At 47.1% G+C, this 16,705-nt stretch overlaps 1 protein-coding gene across 1 annotated transcript in view; it reads right to left on the bottom strand.

The window, feature by feature from the left end:
- Nucleotides 1-231: 231 nt before the first annotated feature.
- The window catches only part of RHOT2 (ras homolog family member T2), a 38,002-nt gene continuing 21,528 nt past the window's right edge, over nt 232-16,705 (bottom strand). The window contains exons 10-19 of the mRNA XM_035131220.2: nt 14,776-14,884; nt 13,010-13,130; nt 12,432-12,516; nt 10,058-10,203; nt 9,841-9,941; nt 9,243-9,373; nt 9,055-9,135; nt 7,958-8,080; nt 7,303-7,505; nt 232-4,978 (exon numbers count right to left, since the gene is read on the bottom strand). Coding sequence (XP_034987111.1) covers nt 4,861-4,978; nt 7,303-7,505; nt 7,958-8,080; nt 9,055-9,135; nt 9,243-9,373; nt 9,841-9,941; nt 10,058-10,203; nt 12,432-12,516; nt 13,010-13,130; nt 14,776-14,884 — 1,218 coding nt within the window. The 3' untranslated portion in view covers nt 232-4,860. The remainder of the gene's footprint in view (nt 4,979-7,302; nt 7,506-7,957; nt 8,081-9,054; nt 9,136-9,242; nt 9,374-9,840; nt 9,942-10,057; nt 10,204-12,431; nt 12,517-13,009; nt 13,131-14,775; nt 14,885-16,705) is intronic.

The raw sequence follows: 16,705 nt of genomic DNA, 5'->3' as shown, positions 1-16,705 counted from the left end.
GGATAAACCCAGGAAGCTACAAGGAACTTGGGTGAGATCCTGCCACAAACACTAGCTTGCGACCTGGAATGATGCTCAGAAGAGATGCTGGGTGGAAAGCCAGCTGCTATTTACCCCTTTTGGGTGAAACCTTAACAGATGTGTGCCTGGTGGAATAAATAAAAATGCAAGGTACTGGAGCCTAGTCTCTCAAACACCCAATGTTCTTTAACACACTTGGGTTTTTTAAAAAAACAAACATCTTGGAGGGTTGCTTTTCTTTCTTTCTTAGATATCAAAATCTACTGAGCATCAAATATTTATCCAGCGTGGTGGCAGAGATGACAGAATAAGAGTATTTTGGGGGGTCTGGAGAACAATGAAACTCCAAGGGTGAAAAAGCACTGTGCTTATTGCTGACACATCAAAAGCAACTGCAATCCAGCGCAGGGCTTCTGGAATCTAAAGGAGGGAAGTTTGCAGTACTTTGCAAGATGCAATCTGGGAGTTAAACGCTTGTTTTTGCAGATCCCTTAAAAACACCAGTAAATAACATGCTGGATCCTCTATCAGCCAATGAGCAATGCTTGGTGCCATTAGGTAGTCAGCAACCTATGGACCAAACCCTGGCCTACAAAATCACCACTTTGCCCATAGTTCAGCCATGGACTTTAACCACCACTCTTAAGCCAGGCTTTTGCCCCACACTTAGGCATTTCTTCAAGTTCTAAAGCACTCTCTGGATGTTGTTGGATTTTAGCAACAGCCCAGCACAGAAATTTACTAGGCGAAGCTTTTCCTTTGGCTATTTCCATGCCTGAAAAAGCCCATGACTTGCATGGAAGTCTAGCATTAAAAGGCAAAGGAGCAAGCCTGGGAGAGGGAGAGTGGCAATTTGAGGCTTAGCACATCACAGTTCCAGAATATCTGCAGACGATTTTGCTGATAGGCATAATGGCAGCACAATATGAGTCACCTAGTGATTGTTTAGGAGAGTCCAAAATGCCATCATCGAAGCACTGCAGACATCTTCCCCAGAGAAAGCAGATCCATGGGATCTCTGTGGATCTCCTGCTTAGTTGAAAAGCATTCCCAGTATGCCTGCAGACCGGTGTGTGTGTGTGTGTGTGTGTGTGTGCGCGCGCGCATGCATGTGCATGCGTGCGTGTGTGCGCGCGTGTGCGGTGCTACAGGAAAACCCAAAGAAGACCCTGAATGTCATTCACACATTCTGAAATAGCACAAGGGGGCATGCTTTGCACTAAAGAGGGAGGGCTCTAGAATTTTGTTTCAAAACCAGCCATAAAAATACAGACTCGGTCCTGTCCTTAAATGTTGTAAAAACCAAATCTGAAAAGCATGGGCAATGAAGACTAAGATGTAACCATCAAATTATTTGATTTGGCTCCCTACTTAAGGTTTTCCCAGCAAATCTGAGATAGAGGAGCCTCAGGGAAGGTAGAAACAAAAGGACTGTGGAGCAGAGAGGTTTCTCTTTGGGGCAAGACAGATTTCTATCGAGATCAAAAATAAAGAGATTACTGAGAGGAAAACTCCAGTGAAAGAGAAATGAGGGTTTCCCCACTCGTTTGACCAAGGGGACTGAGGGGGGACCTACATGCTACAAGGAATTTGGAGCTACCACAGAAAATTGGCAGCCCTCAGCAAAGGCCCCCACCCCTCCCACTGTCATGACGCCATTGTGGTGTGCAGTTCTGCTACCCAAGACTGTGCGGCAGGAATTGGGAGGTGGGGTGAGGACAACACAAACAGCAGTGGCGTCAGGTATGGTTGTGACCAGGGAGGACTTGGTATCTCCTTTGTGAGGCTGGCGAGAGCTGTAGTCCAAAACATCTGGAGGGCACCAGCTTGGTGAAGGCCGTGCTAGGGGAACATTTCCTGGATTGATCAGCTGCCTGGTAGATACAGGTGAGCCAGGCTCAGTCTACAGCCGTGTCCGACGCCAAGCACCAGCAGCCGGCTGTGGAGACACTGCGTTGCTTAAGGGAACCATGATGCAGCGCAGTCTTCCCACAGCTATACAATCCAACTGTCAGTGATTTTCTAATGCTGGGAAGGGCTTTAAAAGCATAGACTTGTGTTGCCCAGCAATGGATCCAGCAGCACCATTCTAGGCCGACATTTAAAACTGTGCTGATAGCTGCACATCTCAATATATCCTAGTGAAAGATGACTGGGGGCCATCTTGAAGGAGCTCTTCCAGACCCAAGGCTCTCGGTGTCCCCCTCTTCCCCTCCATTGCCCTGTGCCACTGCCCCACACTCTCCTTGTTACTCCCAGGGTCCAATGTACTGGCTGTCAAGGCTCCTGGATGAGACTGCAAGACGTAATGCAGCATCAGGAGGAAACTACAGGGAGAGGGAAGGGCTGGGACCGGGGTGCTGGCAGTCACTGGGAAAGAAATTGATGTACGTGTCAGATGAGGAAGTTGGCTAGCCTGCCTGGCGCTCCCATTAACACCACTTTAGGCTCTTCTGCGGCTGGCAGTTGGCAAGGGAGGCGATGACAAAGGGGAATGCTTTAAAAGCAGGTTTTGTTTCAAACTATCCGGAGCGAAAGGGGCTAACGTCCTCCGAAGCTCACTCCCTTCTACTGCAGGTGGGAGATGAGCAACAGACACCTTGGTATATTGGTCTTATTGCCACTCCCCTACCCCAAGCTCTTAAAAAAAAGTCAGGCAAAAAAGGGATCTACCTGGAAATCCCCAATACTGGTAAGTTTTATTTCCTTGGCGCTGATAGAAGGGCAGTTCACAAAGCTCACCTGATATACGAGTGCCTATTTGCAAGCAATCCTATTGGGGGCGTGGGGAGAGGAAACAGCAGAATTAGCCCAGCTGCAGGTGGGAAGAGCTGGGGCTGTTTTTGCAATCACTGTAGCTGGGGACAGGGAATGAACACCACCACTGTGGAAATAGTTGCTTCTCATCTCTACCTGTATCTTGGTACACATGAACCAGGTTTTTTTTATGGAGGGGGGGTGGTTTTTGTCAACCCAGCTGTTGTTGTACAACATCTCCCATCAGCCTTGCCTCTCGGCCATGCTGGCTGAGACGAATGGGCAATGCTGTTCACCAATAGCTGGAGGGCGAAAGGTTTCCCGCCCCTGACATTTAATGGTTCCCCTTGTGTGGAGCCGGTCCTGACTGCACAGCTCAGTCCAAAGAGAGGCATCTTTATTCTATGTGCAGTTTGCATCCCAAAATCATGCAGGGCAGAAGGGTTGAGATGAAAACTTCCCCATGCGGAGATAGCACAGGGGAGGAACCCAACAGCAAACCCCCCTCGCCTATCATGTTAAGTGTGCAGGAAGAGCTGATTATTACATCTGCAGCTAAAAAGTTTCTTTTAAAAAAAAATCCGAGCTGTTTACTAGGGATGCAGAAATATGCTCCGTTTACCATGTACATATCTACACAACTATTTTAAAACAAAGGCTAAGTTTTAAAAAGTAGGGCTTGAGAGAGGGAGCCCTGCCACTGCAAGAGCAAACCCTACTGGAAAGAGAGACCTCTTTATCTGTCCTGCCACCTTCAAAACAAGGGAGTGTGGCACACAAAAACTGCCCTGGTGGACACTCTTCCTGACGGGGTGAGGAATGGTGGGAAAAAGCTTTGCCTGTTACAATTATGTGTGCCCTACTATTGACCCAAACACACTCTGGGAGGTACTGCCATTTCCCCGTCCTCCAACACCACCACCACAGCTACCTCTTCCTTCCTAATCTGTTGGGGTCTAAAGCAGAAACTGGGACTGCTGAGGAGGACAGCCAACCAGACACACTGAGGCAGAGTCAATGGGCTTCCTAAACCGCCTTTGGATCCCTCAGGCTTTTTTGGGGGAGTATCTTCTTCACTCTGTGGCCCAGAGGAGTTACCTTGGCCTACCCTGGGCAACCGGGTCCCTGGGGAGAGGGGGACTTCCAGGTTGCCCATAGCAAGAGACCCAGTATAACCACTCAAAATGCAGGACACGGCGCAAAGATGAGAGAGGATAACATGAGTACCGGGAGGCACATCGAGCCTGAGGGCAGCATGCCAAAGATCAGACTTAAGACTCCATCTTTTAAGCTACCACCTGCAGCCTTGGTGGCCTTCTTTTGCTGCCTCCTTCTTGTCAGTTATGTCCCAACAGAGGCCTGTGTGCGAAGCTCCCTGATGCAAACAGTGCTCCAAGAAGAATTAAATGTCCCAGAAGCCCTTGAGCTCTCCCGGGATGGAAATAGTGTACTGAAAACCCATCGCTGCAGAAACAAGACGCTGGAGAAGAGGCTGGCCGGACAGTCCTCCTCCTGCCGGAGAGGAACCAGGGACGCAACGGCGCAGACAGCTTTCCTGAGGTGCCGCCTTGAGCTTCCTCCCACCGAAAGAAATGTTTTGTTTTTTTAAAAAGCCTTTTAGCTGCAAGACAATCAGATGCGGTAAAAAGTTAAGGGGAGCCTTGAGATATGTCAAGCAGCAGAGTGGATTTCCTAAAGCTATAGCTGGAAGGAAACTGGGGAGCGGGGGACAGCGTCAGCACTCCCTGAGTGTGGGAAATGTCCTTTTTGGGGATGGGAGGAAATGGGTGGAATGAGAAGGTGAGTCCTGCCCATGCCAGCTGGATGACTCTAGGACTATTTTTGCTTTTGCTGGTGCAATGGTCGTCTTCCTCCGACACCACCTTGCCCTGCAGGGAGAGTCAGGGAGGAGGAGGAGGGGGAATCCAGTCTTCGGCGGGGTGTGTGTGTGTGTGCTGTCTTCTTCCCCTGGCCTCCATTTCTTCCTGGGTGTGCAAATGAAGCTGGTGTTCTACCTTCGGGTGGAGAAATGGCAGAGGAGGAGCAGCAGCAGAAGAAGGAGAAGGCTCCGCTTCTCTTATTTCACTTATTCTTCGCCAGCACCTTGTAGAGTGTGACTCCCACAACCGCAGCGACCGTAGCTCCCAAAGCTACCCGGATCCAGAAGGTGGCGGCACCCAGGGTGATGTCGTTCAAGTGCCTGCGAGGCAAAAAAGAGAAGCGGCGTTTCAGCCCAAATGATAAACGCAAACTGCGGTGGAGGGAAGGAGGTGGCAAAGTATGCTGGGAAGTGTAGTTTGTTAAGTGGGCTGGGCGTTGTTAGGAGAGTCCTAGTCCCCAAAGAGAGCTACAACAATTCCCAGGGTTCCCTGGGAAGAGGGACTATTAAAGCACTCTGGGAATTGGAGTTGGGAGGGAAACAGGGTCCTCCTGACAACTCTCAGGACCCATAACAAACTACACTTCCCAGCATTCTTTGGAGTAAGCCATGACTGTTTAAGGTGGCATCGTAATGCTTTAAAGGCACGGTGTGGCCCGAACAATTTCTCTTTATGAAGGCAGAATGTTAGGTTGTTTTTTTTAAAAGCATGGAGCCTAGCAAACAAAATACTAATGGGTCCTTTCCCCCAGTCACTCGTTATTTACACGCCAGGTAGGCTGGGCCAGAGGCATTACGCTAACACTTTGACCTAGCAGGGGTATAAATAGTGTGGCAAGTTCTAAATAATTTGTAGCAGAAAAGTGCTATAGTTGTGCCTTTCTAGGTCACGCTGCTGTGGCACCTGTTCCTATTAATGGAGACCCACGTGAAAGGGGGAGGGAATTAACTTGAAAAAGCAGTGATCTACCTCTGCCTCTGGCATGAATCTTATGCGTTCTCCCAGGGAGAGGAAGGGGGTTAGGCAGGAAGGGTTGTTTCCGCTGCTAGTCCTACAGAATACTGTCTGAAAGCCTGAAAGCAGTAGACCATTTAAAGGTAAAGGGACCCCTGACCATTAGGTCCAGCCGTGACCGACTCTGGGGTTGCGCGCTCATCTCGCATTCTTGGCCGAGGGAGCCGGCGTATAGCTTCCAGGTCATGTGGCCAGCATGACAAAGCCGCTTCTGGCAAACCAGAGCAGCACATGGAAACGCCGTTTACCTTCCCACTGTAGCGGTTCCTATTTATCTACTTGCATTTTGACGTGCTTTCGAACTGCTAGGTTGGCAGGAGCTGGGACCAAGCAACGGGAGCTCACCCCGTCAAGGGGATTCGAACCGCCGACCTTCTGATCAGCAAGCCCTAGGCCCAGTGGTTTAACCACAGCGCCACCTGGGTCGCCCAGCAGACCATTTAGCAAGCCTAATTTGTCGCTGAGAGAAAGCACCCCCTTCCATGTAGGAACGGTGTAGGGAAGCACCGCTTAGCAAAGGCAAGGGGCGCTATGCTGTGACACGCAGCCTTGCCTTACCAATCCTGACCCTCACCTCACACCTATCTGCAAGCGCAGCAACAAACACACCTCAAACTTAATGGCTGTCATGTTTCAGCATAAAGTGTCAGGAATGAATATGGGCGTTCAGACTTTGTCTGGAGATGCAGAATTGGTCTAGGACCCCGGAAAGCCGTGAGATATTCGCCCAAGGTTTGGGGAAAGGTAAACTGGTCAGAAGGATGGGCTATACACGATGCAGACCGAAAGCAAGCTGAAGCAAAGGGGTAAATGAGGCAGGGTTGTTAAGAATACTGGGAGAGAAGAAGCAAGGGCTTAAGGGAAAAATGGGCGGGGGGAGGCACTCAGCTACAGCTCCCATCCTGACAGCTACATTTCCAGCATCCAAATGTGATCTATACCCAACAAGACACAATGGTTGGTAAAAGGAAAGAATATTTTCTATTTTTAAAAAAGGTCCTTGTAAACAAAAGGAATATCATCAGTCACCCAGAGCATTTCGTTCCTAACTTCCCTTCAACATAACATTTTTGCACTGCCTCCCTTTTCTTCTTCACAGGCATATTAGGAAGATTTAAGAATTGTGGCATAAATAAATAAAGCTCTTAATGCAGGGCCCGAGACTGGCTCAATCTCCCTTGCCCTTTTTGGTTTAACTGGCTATAAATAATGGATTTATCATACTCCTTGGGGAGAAGCTTACATCTAATACCAGCGGGCAAAAAGCAGCACGTTCCCTCGCAAGCTCCTGGCTTGTTAAAATAACTGACTAGGCCCAAAGCCGCAATCGCAGCGTTGCTCCCAGAGGACGCCAGCTGCAGGGTAAGAACAACAGTGCTGTTCGCCAGGGCCAAATAATGTTCACGATGCTGGGATGTCAAGCTTTTGAGTCACACAGAAATCCTCTTCAGGGTGTGCATTGAAAAACAGGGTTAGGGAAACTCTTTCAGCCCGAGGGCCACATTCCATTCTGGGTAGCCCCCTGAGGGCCGCATGCTGGTGATGGCTGAGCCCAGAGGAAAAAATTCACCCAACCAAAGCCCAGCTGCCCACCGAGGAGGACTATAACTAGAAGGAGAATGTTACTAACGGGAAGGTGGCAGCCGTGGCCAGTTTGGCGAAGGCGGTGAGGCTGGGTGGGCCCTGCCCACTGCAGGTGAAGTAAAATGGGGGCGGCAGGCGGTGCTTGTAGCAGAACTCGGCCGGCGAGAGGCCATGCTGTGGCGACGTTTCTGGCAGGTCTGCCTTGGAGGCCACGAAGAGGCAAGGGATCTGCCCGTCCATGTAGTGCTGCTGCAGAGGAGACAGTTAACAAACAAATATCAAGAGAGGCTTTCCTGCTGGATCTGGCCCTGTGCTCTGATCTCACCAGATGCCTGAATGGCAAGCTTGCAAGCAGGTCCCAAGTGACACCACACAACAACTCAATTATAAGGGGAATAAAGTTGCTTTGCTGCTGCCAAGAAACCCTTGCTGATCAACTGCAAATTATCCAGAGATCTACCAGTAGATCCCAATCTACTTCTTGTTCACCCCTGCTTGTAGACTTGTCTCCCATCAGTAAACCTACCTGGATGTTCTTGAAAGCACTGGCCAAGCAAAGTGTGCTCCTAACCCCGCTTCCCTGGGAGTAAGCTCCACTGAATTCAATAGGACTTACTTTCTGAGGAGACACAGGATTTGCACTGCTAGCCGTCAGTCTGAACAGCTGCTCCTCAGCCAAGGGGGGAGAAGGGAAGGAGTACCTTATAAATGCTGGCACAATAGTTGAAAGACTTGTGGTCCGTCACGTCGTACAATAAGCAGGCAACATCGCAAGCTGCATCAGATGCCTTCGCAAACTCCGTCTCCACATTAATCTCGTGCAGCTGGCAAGAAATAGGGGGAAAGTATATATGAAGCATTTCAGGGCAGTCTTTCTTTTAACTTAAAAAAAATTCTCTCATGTCGCTTCTTCTGAACAAGGGTTGGCATTGTTCGTTCTTCTTACCAAAAGAAACACACAGACTTCAGGTAACAGATGCACAGGCAACTTGTACACTTAACGATGAATAGGCAATGCTCTTCCAGCTTCTGCTGCCCCTATCATTTCCCCCCTACTTCTCTCTCAACTTACTGCACCGTCTGAAGAGCTACTCTGGGTATCAAAATTGACATGCACCCCTGCCCACATTTAAGAGAAGACATTGGAGGTAATACCATCAAACTGTTTTGGGAACACCCCCTTTTTTCCAAAAGTGGTGTACTATATATAGACCTCCTTGGGAACAGTAATTCAAGAAATGCCCATCAACAGCCCTCTCTGGTCTAGATGGGCAAACCCACTTTGCAGCCAATGACTAACTGTATCATAGAGCTAGGGGTAGGCAACCTTTTTGGCTCCACAGGCCAGATCCTTATCAGCATAAGGCCCTACGGGCCAAATATGAGAGTTAAGTGGAACATACTGGCTTAAGCAGCCACCCCACTCTCCCCTTAGTTGATGCACAGGAGATTAAATGTTGCTGCACTGGCTGCAGGGAACTGGTGTGAACAGCCGCTGCAGTTGAAACTCACTCCCACCCCACCCATCAGCTGATGTCACTGACCCAGGTGGGCGTGGTTTTGAGAAATTGGAACATCTAGCTGGCCAAGACTGGCCCATGGATCAGAGGTTCCCCAAGTGTCACAGAGAGAGTATCACCACAGAAGTGATGTTTGTGCATATGGATACTAGAATGATGATGTACCTAAGTCTCTTAGGTTAAAGGGGGGGAAAGAAGCGTTGACATTTTTATGACAATTGACTAAAAATTGACTTCCATATTTAGGACTTAAGATCATTTTAACTGAGCAAACTTACTATCAGATGCTTTTCCTGCCCATTGACTTGCACTGTGTTAATTGAATAGAAGGACTCCTTCCCCTTTGATTCCCTTTGGGCCTGGAAAAGGAAGGAGGAGCAGGGATTATTTTTATTTTATTTATTACCCACAGGTTCATCACTCAGGAAATAACAGGCAAGACAAGAGGACAAGAAGAGAGACTCACAGCCAAGTTCTTCCCAAGGAAGGCTTGCAGGAATGCAGACTTGCCAGCACCTCGGGATCCAATCACTTTGCACAGGAAAACATTCCGATGTGTCTGGCCCTTCTCCAAGTCAATCCTTTTTTCCCGTGTAACTGGAGCAGAAGAAAAGAGGGGCTGGGTAAAATGATGAAGCCTTTCCTTCTTTCCTGCTGCTGGGGACACAGCCTCCAAGCAAGTGTTGTCTTTGCTGGACAGGAGGCAGCTGTGTTTTTATGGGTGTCCATTGATCACTAGGAGCTGGTGCCCATTGGGACTGGTGGGGCAGAAGGCGGGGGGGGGGGGGGACAACGGTAGGTAGATCCAGAGCCAATCGCAGGAGGAGCCAACTAATTCTGGTTTTGTTCCCACCTCCTCCCTGCCGAGTTCTACAAAGGCAACAACTTCATAACCATTGGAGAGGACAGAAAACCCACAATGCTCAGGCTTATTCTCCATTCAACATGGAAGCAGGTGCTCGATAGCTCTCGACAGCAAGCAGAAAGGGCAATAGCTGTGCCAGGACAGAGGAGTCCTCTCTCCTCCCGATTCCAAGGGGCTTTGAAGCAGGAGTGGGACCCACCTGTGATGGCGTGGATCTGAGAGTCCTGCTCAGAGAAGATGGGGTAGCCAAGGTAAGCCAGGTGCTTCAGGCAGCGATGGACATCCAGGTAGGCAACCAGCCTAGGGAAAATCCAAACAGAGAGAAGGTTGCCTGTTACTGGGATCGCTGGGAGGGCCCGCTGCATGTGAAGCGGACAAGGTGATTGAGGAAGGAGGCAGAGAAGGGCTGCGCTTACGTCCACTGGCAGAGGAATCCATGCAGGGAAAGCAGGCCTTTATCAGTGGTGCATACCGTGTGGTAGAGCTCAGGCCCCCAGGGCATGTAGGGGAATACACTAAAGAAGCTCTGCAGCTCAGCGGGAGAGAGGGCTCCATCACTGTCCTATAGACACGGAGGGGAAGAAAGAAATGGGCACCTGAGTAGCAGCTCTCCATCGACTGGTTGAGGAAGTCTACCCATTGTCACACAGGGTGGGACCACACATGGTTGGCAAGATTCAAACAGGAGGTCCCCAAAATGTCTGTGTTAAATATTCACATTGATTTTAAATTGCGGTTTTTAAAAATTACTCCTTCAGTTTCTAATATTGCATTGCACTGCGATCTGAATTCTTACGGAATGCAAATTGTGATACAATAAAGTACAATATGTAAGAGATAAGAGAGTTGTAACAGCTGTAAGCAGTAAGAGCTCTTCAACAGTGAAATGGACTACAGGTGGCAACCGTTTTAGACACGTCAAATTGGTCACTGCCTGTACTTCAGAAGGGGATGGACTCTCCTTCACTGGAGGTTTTTAAACAGAGGTTGGGTGGCCATCTGTCAGGGATTCTTCAGCTGTAATTCCTGCATTGCAGGGGGTTGGACTAGATGACCCTTGGGGTCCCTTCCAACTCTACAGTTCTACGATTTTATGAAAATAAGCAATACAGAAGCACAATCAATACTTTTTGGAATTTCTCATCGTCCTGCTGTCGGATTCTTCCAGTTAGCCCTACTATTTCTGCATACTCCAATACTTTCTGTTGTCATTCTTCAATTGTCGGAATATCCTGTTGTTTCCATCTCTGTGCGAGGAGTAATCTTCCTGCTGTTGTGGCATACAGGAAGAATTTCTGATCTTCCTTTTTTATGTCCTCTCCAACCATTCCTACCAAAAATGCCTCCGTTTTTTAAAATAAAAGGTGTACCTAAATATCTTTTAAAACTCATTATACACACTATCCCAAAAAGTCTTCACCTTGTCAACCACATGTGGAAAAAATTGCCCTCTTTTACAGTGCATTTCCAACAGTTCTTATTTTTCATTTTGTACATCTTTGCTAGTTTGGTGGGTGTTAGCGTAAGTACCACCTGTACATCATTTTAAACAAATTCTCTTTTAAGGTCATGGATGCAGTAAATTTTATTCCTGAATTCCATAGTCTTGTCCATTTCTCATATTCGATATTATATCCTAGGTCCATTGCCCACTTAGTCATGACCTCCTTAATTTCTTCATCTTTTGTATGCCATTCCAGCAAAAATTCATATACTTTAGACAACATCTTTGTACGACCTTGTAATACCCCAGTCTCCAATATTGATCTATCATTTTTAAATCCATAATTTTTTTATCTTTAAAGAATATATCATTAATTTGGTGATATTCCATCCATCCTGACAATCTAGGTTTTAGTTCTTCATAAGGTCTGATTTTGATTATATTATTGTCTTCTTTCGACAAATCTCTATAGGTTATCCAATCTCCTTTCATATTTAATTGTTTAACTGAAAAAGCTTCTTGGGGTGACAACCATCCTTTCAAACAAGTCTTTATATCTCATCCAAACTTCATATAATGGTCTTTTAATAATATGATTAAAAAAATCCTGATGTACTTTAACCTTTCCATACCATAGGTATGCATCCCACCCAAACCTGTTTGCGAACCCTTCCAGGTCTAGAACATCAGTGCTATCAAGTTTCATCCATTCCCCCAACCATGTTATACAGGGAGCTTCATAATAGCTTAAGGTCAGGTAGGGAGAATCCGCCTCTTTCTCTTCTATCAGTTAACAACTTAAATTATATCCTGGGCTTCTTCCCTTGCCACACAAACCTTGAGATTGTTTTCTGCTATTCCTTGAACTGTCCTAATCCTGTAATTACTGGGATGGTTTGAAACAAGTATAATGGTTTGGGTAGCACCTTCATTTTAACCACAGCTATTCTGGCCCAGAATGACACTTTCAGTCTATTCCATATGTCTAAATTTCTTTTGATTTCTTTCCATATTATTACTGTACATAATTGTCACTACAGCAGGCATGGAAAAATCATTTAATGGCCCACCACGAACACCGGTCAAGACCACCAGCTATGTCCAAGTGGTCTGCAGGGTGGGTGGGAATGTTTGGGTACTGCTGTTGTTTAAGTGACATCCCTTCGCTCAACTCTGGAACGCCCTACATGCCTATTTAGGGGCAAGCAGCCAGACGTGACTCGAGTGCCAATGGCACTCATGCAGCAGAGATCGAAGAACTGCGATCCTTGAAGGGTGTGTGTGTGTGGCATGGGCAGCAGCATTGTTATGCACAGCCAAGGCGTGTGTGCTTCTGTGCAGCTCACCTTGTCATGCTTCTCAAACATCTTCTGCAGGAACTGGTAACCAAAATGATTCAGCTCGGTGGAGCTATCATGAGGCACCCGGATTCTGAAAGAAAGGAGGGCAGCACTGGTCAAGGCAGGTCCTCAGGAAGCCTGGGACTTTTAAAAACCAAGGAATACTTCCCAACGGGTGAATAATGGCCACTCTCTGAAACACATGGCTGGAACTGACCCCAAAAGGAGGGGGAAACCAAGACTTAGGAATGGAAACCAGTAAAGGACTCTTTCCAGATGGCAACTAAACTTGCAAATGCTAAGGAACAAGCTGGGGGGGGATCACAAGGTGAACACAGAGAATGAGCACCTGCTCCACATGCAGAAGGTCCCAGGTAGGGCTGGGAATGTATCCTGTCCCAAATCCTGGAGAGTTGCTGCCAGCCAGTGTGGACAATACTGAGCTAGATGGACCAATGGTCTGACTCACTATAAGGCAGCTTCCTATGTGCGAGTTCAGAATCATGTCTTCCCATTGTCCCATATGTCAGTGGTCCCCTCTTTCTCCTTCCCCTTAACATCCAAGAGGGCAACAATTTACGCACGGCGGGCAGAGATAGTCATCTGTCAGCTCCAGGGCATCATCATAGCCAAAGCGACGCAGGATAGTCCACGTGGTCTCATGACGCCCCCTTTGGATGAAGAGCGTATTGAGGAAAAGGAAGCCTGGAAAAGAGGAAAGGATTTTGGGTCCCAAGTGCATAGCATGATCAGCAGGCAATGGCAACAGCTGATCTGTAGTGAATTTTCCAACTGCACCTTAGAGACCAACTAAGTTTGTCATTGGTATGAGCTTTCGTGAGCATGCACACGTATCTGAAGAAGTGTGCACGCACACGAAAGCGCATACCAATGGCAAACTTAGTTGCTCTCTGTCACGATGCTGTTGCGGCTACTCTTGAGTAACAACGTCTGAGTCTGCTCTGTCTTTAAAAGTTTTATTGTGCATAGTATTTACAGTGCAAAGATGGCAAAGAACATGACCTCTCAGTCACTCGCAGAATCCGGGAGTAGACACCTCCTGTTACGCGTCCAGCATAAGAGCTTGGGAACCCCAAAACGCCACCCCCCCGCCCTTATGTTTCGGCACGCGCCTTAAATTAGGCGACGGAAGCAGCTGCCTGCTCCCCTCCACCTGTTGGGCAGGGCGGTGCAAGGGCTCTCCTACATCGCTGAGCCTTAACTGCTCCATCCCGCTAACTTCCTCATTTCCCCCACCTGACCTGCTGCTGCTGCTCTCACTGGTTGAGGAGCTGGTGTGGAGGAAGGGTGGAGGCTCCCTGTACTAAGGGCCCCTGACAGTCTCTAAGGTGCTACTGGAAGGAATTTTTCTATTTTATTTTATTTTTTTGTTTCGACAGCAGACCAATACAGCTACCTACCTGTAACTTTTCCAACTGCTTCCGCCATAGGCAGCGCATATCCTTTGTTTCTATGGCCAGACCCACACTCTGTAACAGGGTCGCAACTAGGTCATGAGTGACATTTCTGCAGCTGGAGTTCCCAGCTAGAAGATCTTGGGCACAGGAGATCCTGGACAAGTTAAATCCCAGACTCTCCTATACAATATTTAATTAATGGATTGAAACCTCAGTCCTGGGGGCCAAGTGTGGCCCATTAGGCCATTTTATCAGGCCCTTAGGCCTCTCCCCAGGCTGCCTAGCCTCCAGAGTCACACCCCCACCAGCCCTGCACTGCAACCTCCTTCAGTGTTTTTGTCTGACTGGAATATACCCTTGAACTCTGGCAATGTTTCTTCCTGCCTGGATGAAACAGAGGGTGTCTGAGTGTGACAAAACTCACTGCACAAAAAGCGACTTATTGCTCCGCCCACTTTTACCTCTGGCTCCGCCCACTATTGGCAGATGGCTTCCAGATGGCTGTCCAGAAGGGAAAAGGTTCCCCAACCCCTGATTTAACCCAATGAGTCTTCCCTGCCTTCTCAGTCGTTCAATTTATTCCCATGTGTAGCAGTAAAAGCACTCCCCATGTTCTCCTGATACTTTTGCTCTCCTTGCGCAACTGCTAAATTGTTCCCCAGCTTGTTCAATCAGAATAAAACGAACACAGAGAGTTGCAGCAGCGAACAAGGAAGCTCTGTTAAAATGAAAGCTCATTCGAGCAGGAAAACACGCAAAGCAACTGCCTGCAGCCTGTTTCAAACCAACATCAATTTTGCCCGTGGGATATGTGGTCTAAACTCCAAACTGGCTGAGCAGCCCTGACTTCAAAGGATGCCCCCGGGCTATCTGTGCAGCTCTGCAGTGCTACTGTCCCTCTTTCTGATCTGCAAGTTTTCTGCTGGAGTTACCATTGAGGGTCAGTCCGTTGTCCTGGACTCCGTCTGTTGTGTTTTTCCAGACCACCATTTTCACATCTTCCAGAGCCTGAGGTGCCAAAGGATTTCCGAAGCAGGACTTCTACCTCCCAAGAGAAGAAAGTTGGGCCAAATCAGGAAAATAGGCAGTTCCAATTTTATTTTATTTTTTAAAAAACCCACTCCACTGGAGCCAAAAGGAAGAATCATACCACGTTAGTAGCTACTGGAAGGTTATTACATCCTATATTCAACAATCTCCCAAGTTAGGTAAAGTCAGTTCATGCATGGGATCTGACATTCAATGATTTTAGAATCATAGCATTTTGGGGTGGGAAAGCAAGCACTTCTAGCCTTTAGGAAGACGATAGCATTTATATATTTCACTTCTAAATAAACATCCTATTTCACTTCTAAAGAAACATCCTAATGGGATTTAACAGTAAAAACACCACCACAATGGGTTATTGCCAACTACCTTTTACTCAAGAGTAGACCCACTGAAATTGATGGATCCAAGTGACTTCATCCCCATTAATTTCAATGGGTCTGCTCTGAGTAGATCTAGCACCGGCTACAACCCAATAAAAACAATTGCAGATTCAGTACAGGTCCAATAGCCGGTGAAATCTCAGAAACTGAGAAAAAAAAAGAGACCTGCTAACCTTCTGCTGTTGCACCTTGCCTCCCCACCCAAAATTAAATGATCCAGTATGCACACATTTGCATATAAGCTTTAGAATCTGGGTCTTTCAGGAAAGCTGGAGCTAAGAAACCAAATTTGACAGCCTTGTGCAAATAGCTGCTGACTCAAGCTTTCACCTTGCGAGAAGAATGGAGCTGCAAACTCAGGTAAACGCTACAGTTCCTTTTCCATTGACTGGAAAATGTGATTTTCCTCCTCTCACCTGCTTCATGGAAGAGGAACCAGGAGAATTCACGGCTGCAATGTTATACAGTTGGGGAAAGTAGGTTCACTTAGGGCCATGAATTTCACATGATTCACTTAGGGCCATGAATTTCAGTGGGTCTACTCTGAGTATAACTTAGTTGTATACAACCCAGACTGTTGATTGCCAGCGGCTAATTGTCAGAATAAATTCCTAAGAAACCAGGACTTAACCTGATGGCAAATTAACTGGATCAGCAATGTTTGTCCTCCCTCATATGTCTAGAGGCGCAGAACAAATTATGTTGCCTCTTGAACGGAAACATTGAGGCTGATGCCCAAGAGGATAAATCTGCAGCAAAGCCAGGACAAAGTAGGATGAGGATCAAATGCTGGAGTAGGCCACAAAGTCAGGAAGACCTGGATGGCTGGCCTTGACAAAATATCCAGTATTGGGGCTACTATCTTGAATCGAATTAAGAAAAAAAATAGAGTCCTTCACCAAACAAAGGTCTAGCCTGGGAGCCATTTTTATTTTCATTTATCAAAATTTATATTCTGCTTGTTCATAAAAACTAAGTGGTTTACAAAAATATAAAACAAAACATTAAAATTATTGATTAAAAAGTAGGTATTTTAAAATATCCAAAACCTGATTAAAACCAACAGTAGCTAATAAGAAATCAAACACATGTAACTTCAGCAAGTCTGGATAGTTTTGCCAAAATAAAAGTGTTTTAAGCATGCACCGAAAAGGGTACAGTGAAGGCATCTGGCTGATATCAATCAGCAGGAAGTTCCAAAGTGTAGGTGCTGCCTATACCTGAGAGCTTTCAAGGTCCACTAACAGCAAAGAATGATGTAAAATTTGGGCCATAGGGCTGTATCTAACTAAGTTAAAATACACCCACTGAAATTAGCGAACCTAAGTTAGTTGTGTGTATTAATTTCAATAGGTCTATTCTAAGTAGGACAAGTACTAGTTATACTCCATAGCCTCCGCATCTAAGTGATTAAACACTTTTCAATAGCCTT

The sequence above is a fragment of the Zootoca vivipara genome, chromosome 14 (genome assembly GCF_963506605.1).
Source record: "Zootoca vivipara chromosome 14, rZooViv1.1, whole genome shotgun sequence".
NCBI lineage: Eukaryota > Metazoa > Chordata > Lepidosauria > Squamata > Lacertidae > Zootoca > Zootoca vivipara.
This window is presented reverse-complemented; position numbering and strand designations above follow the sequence as displayed.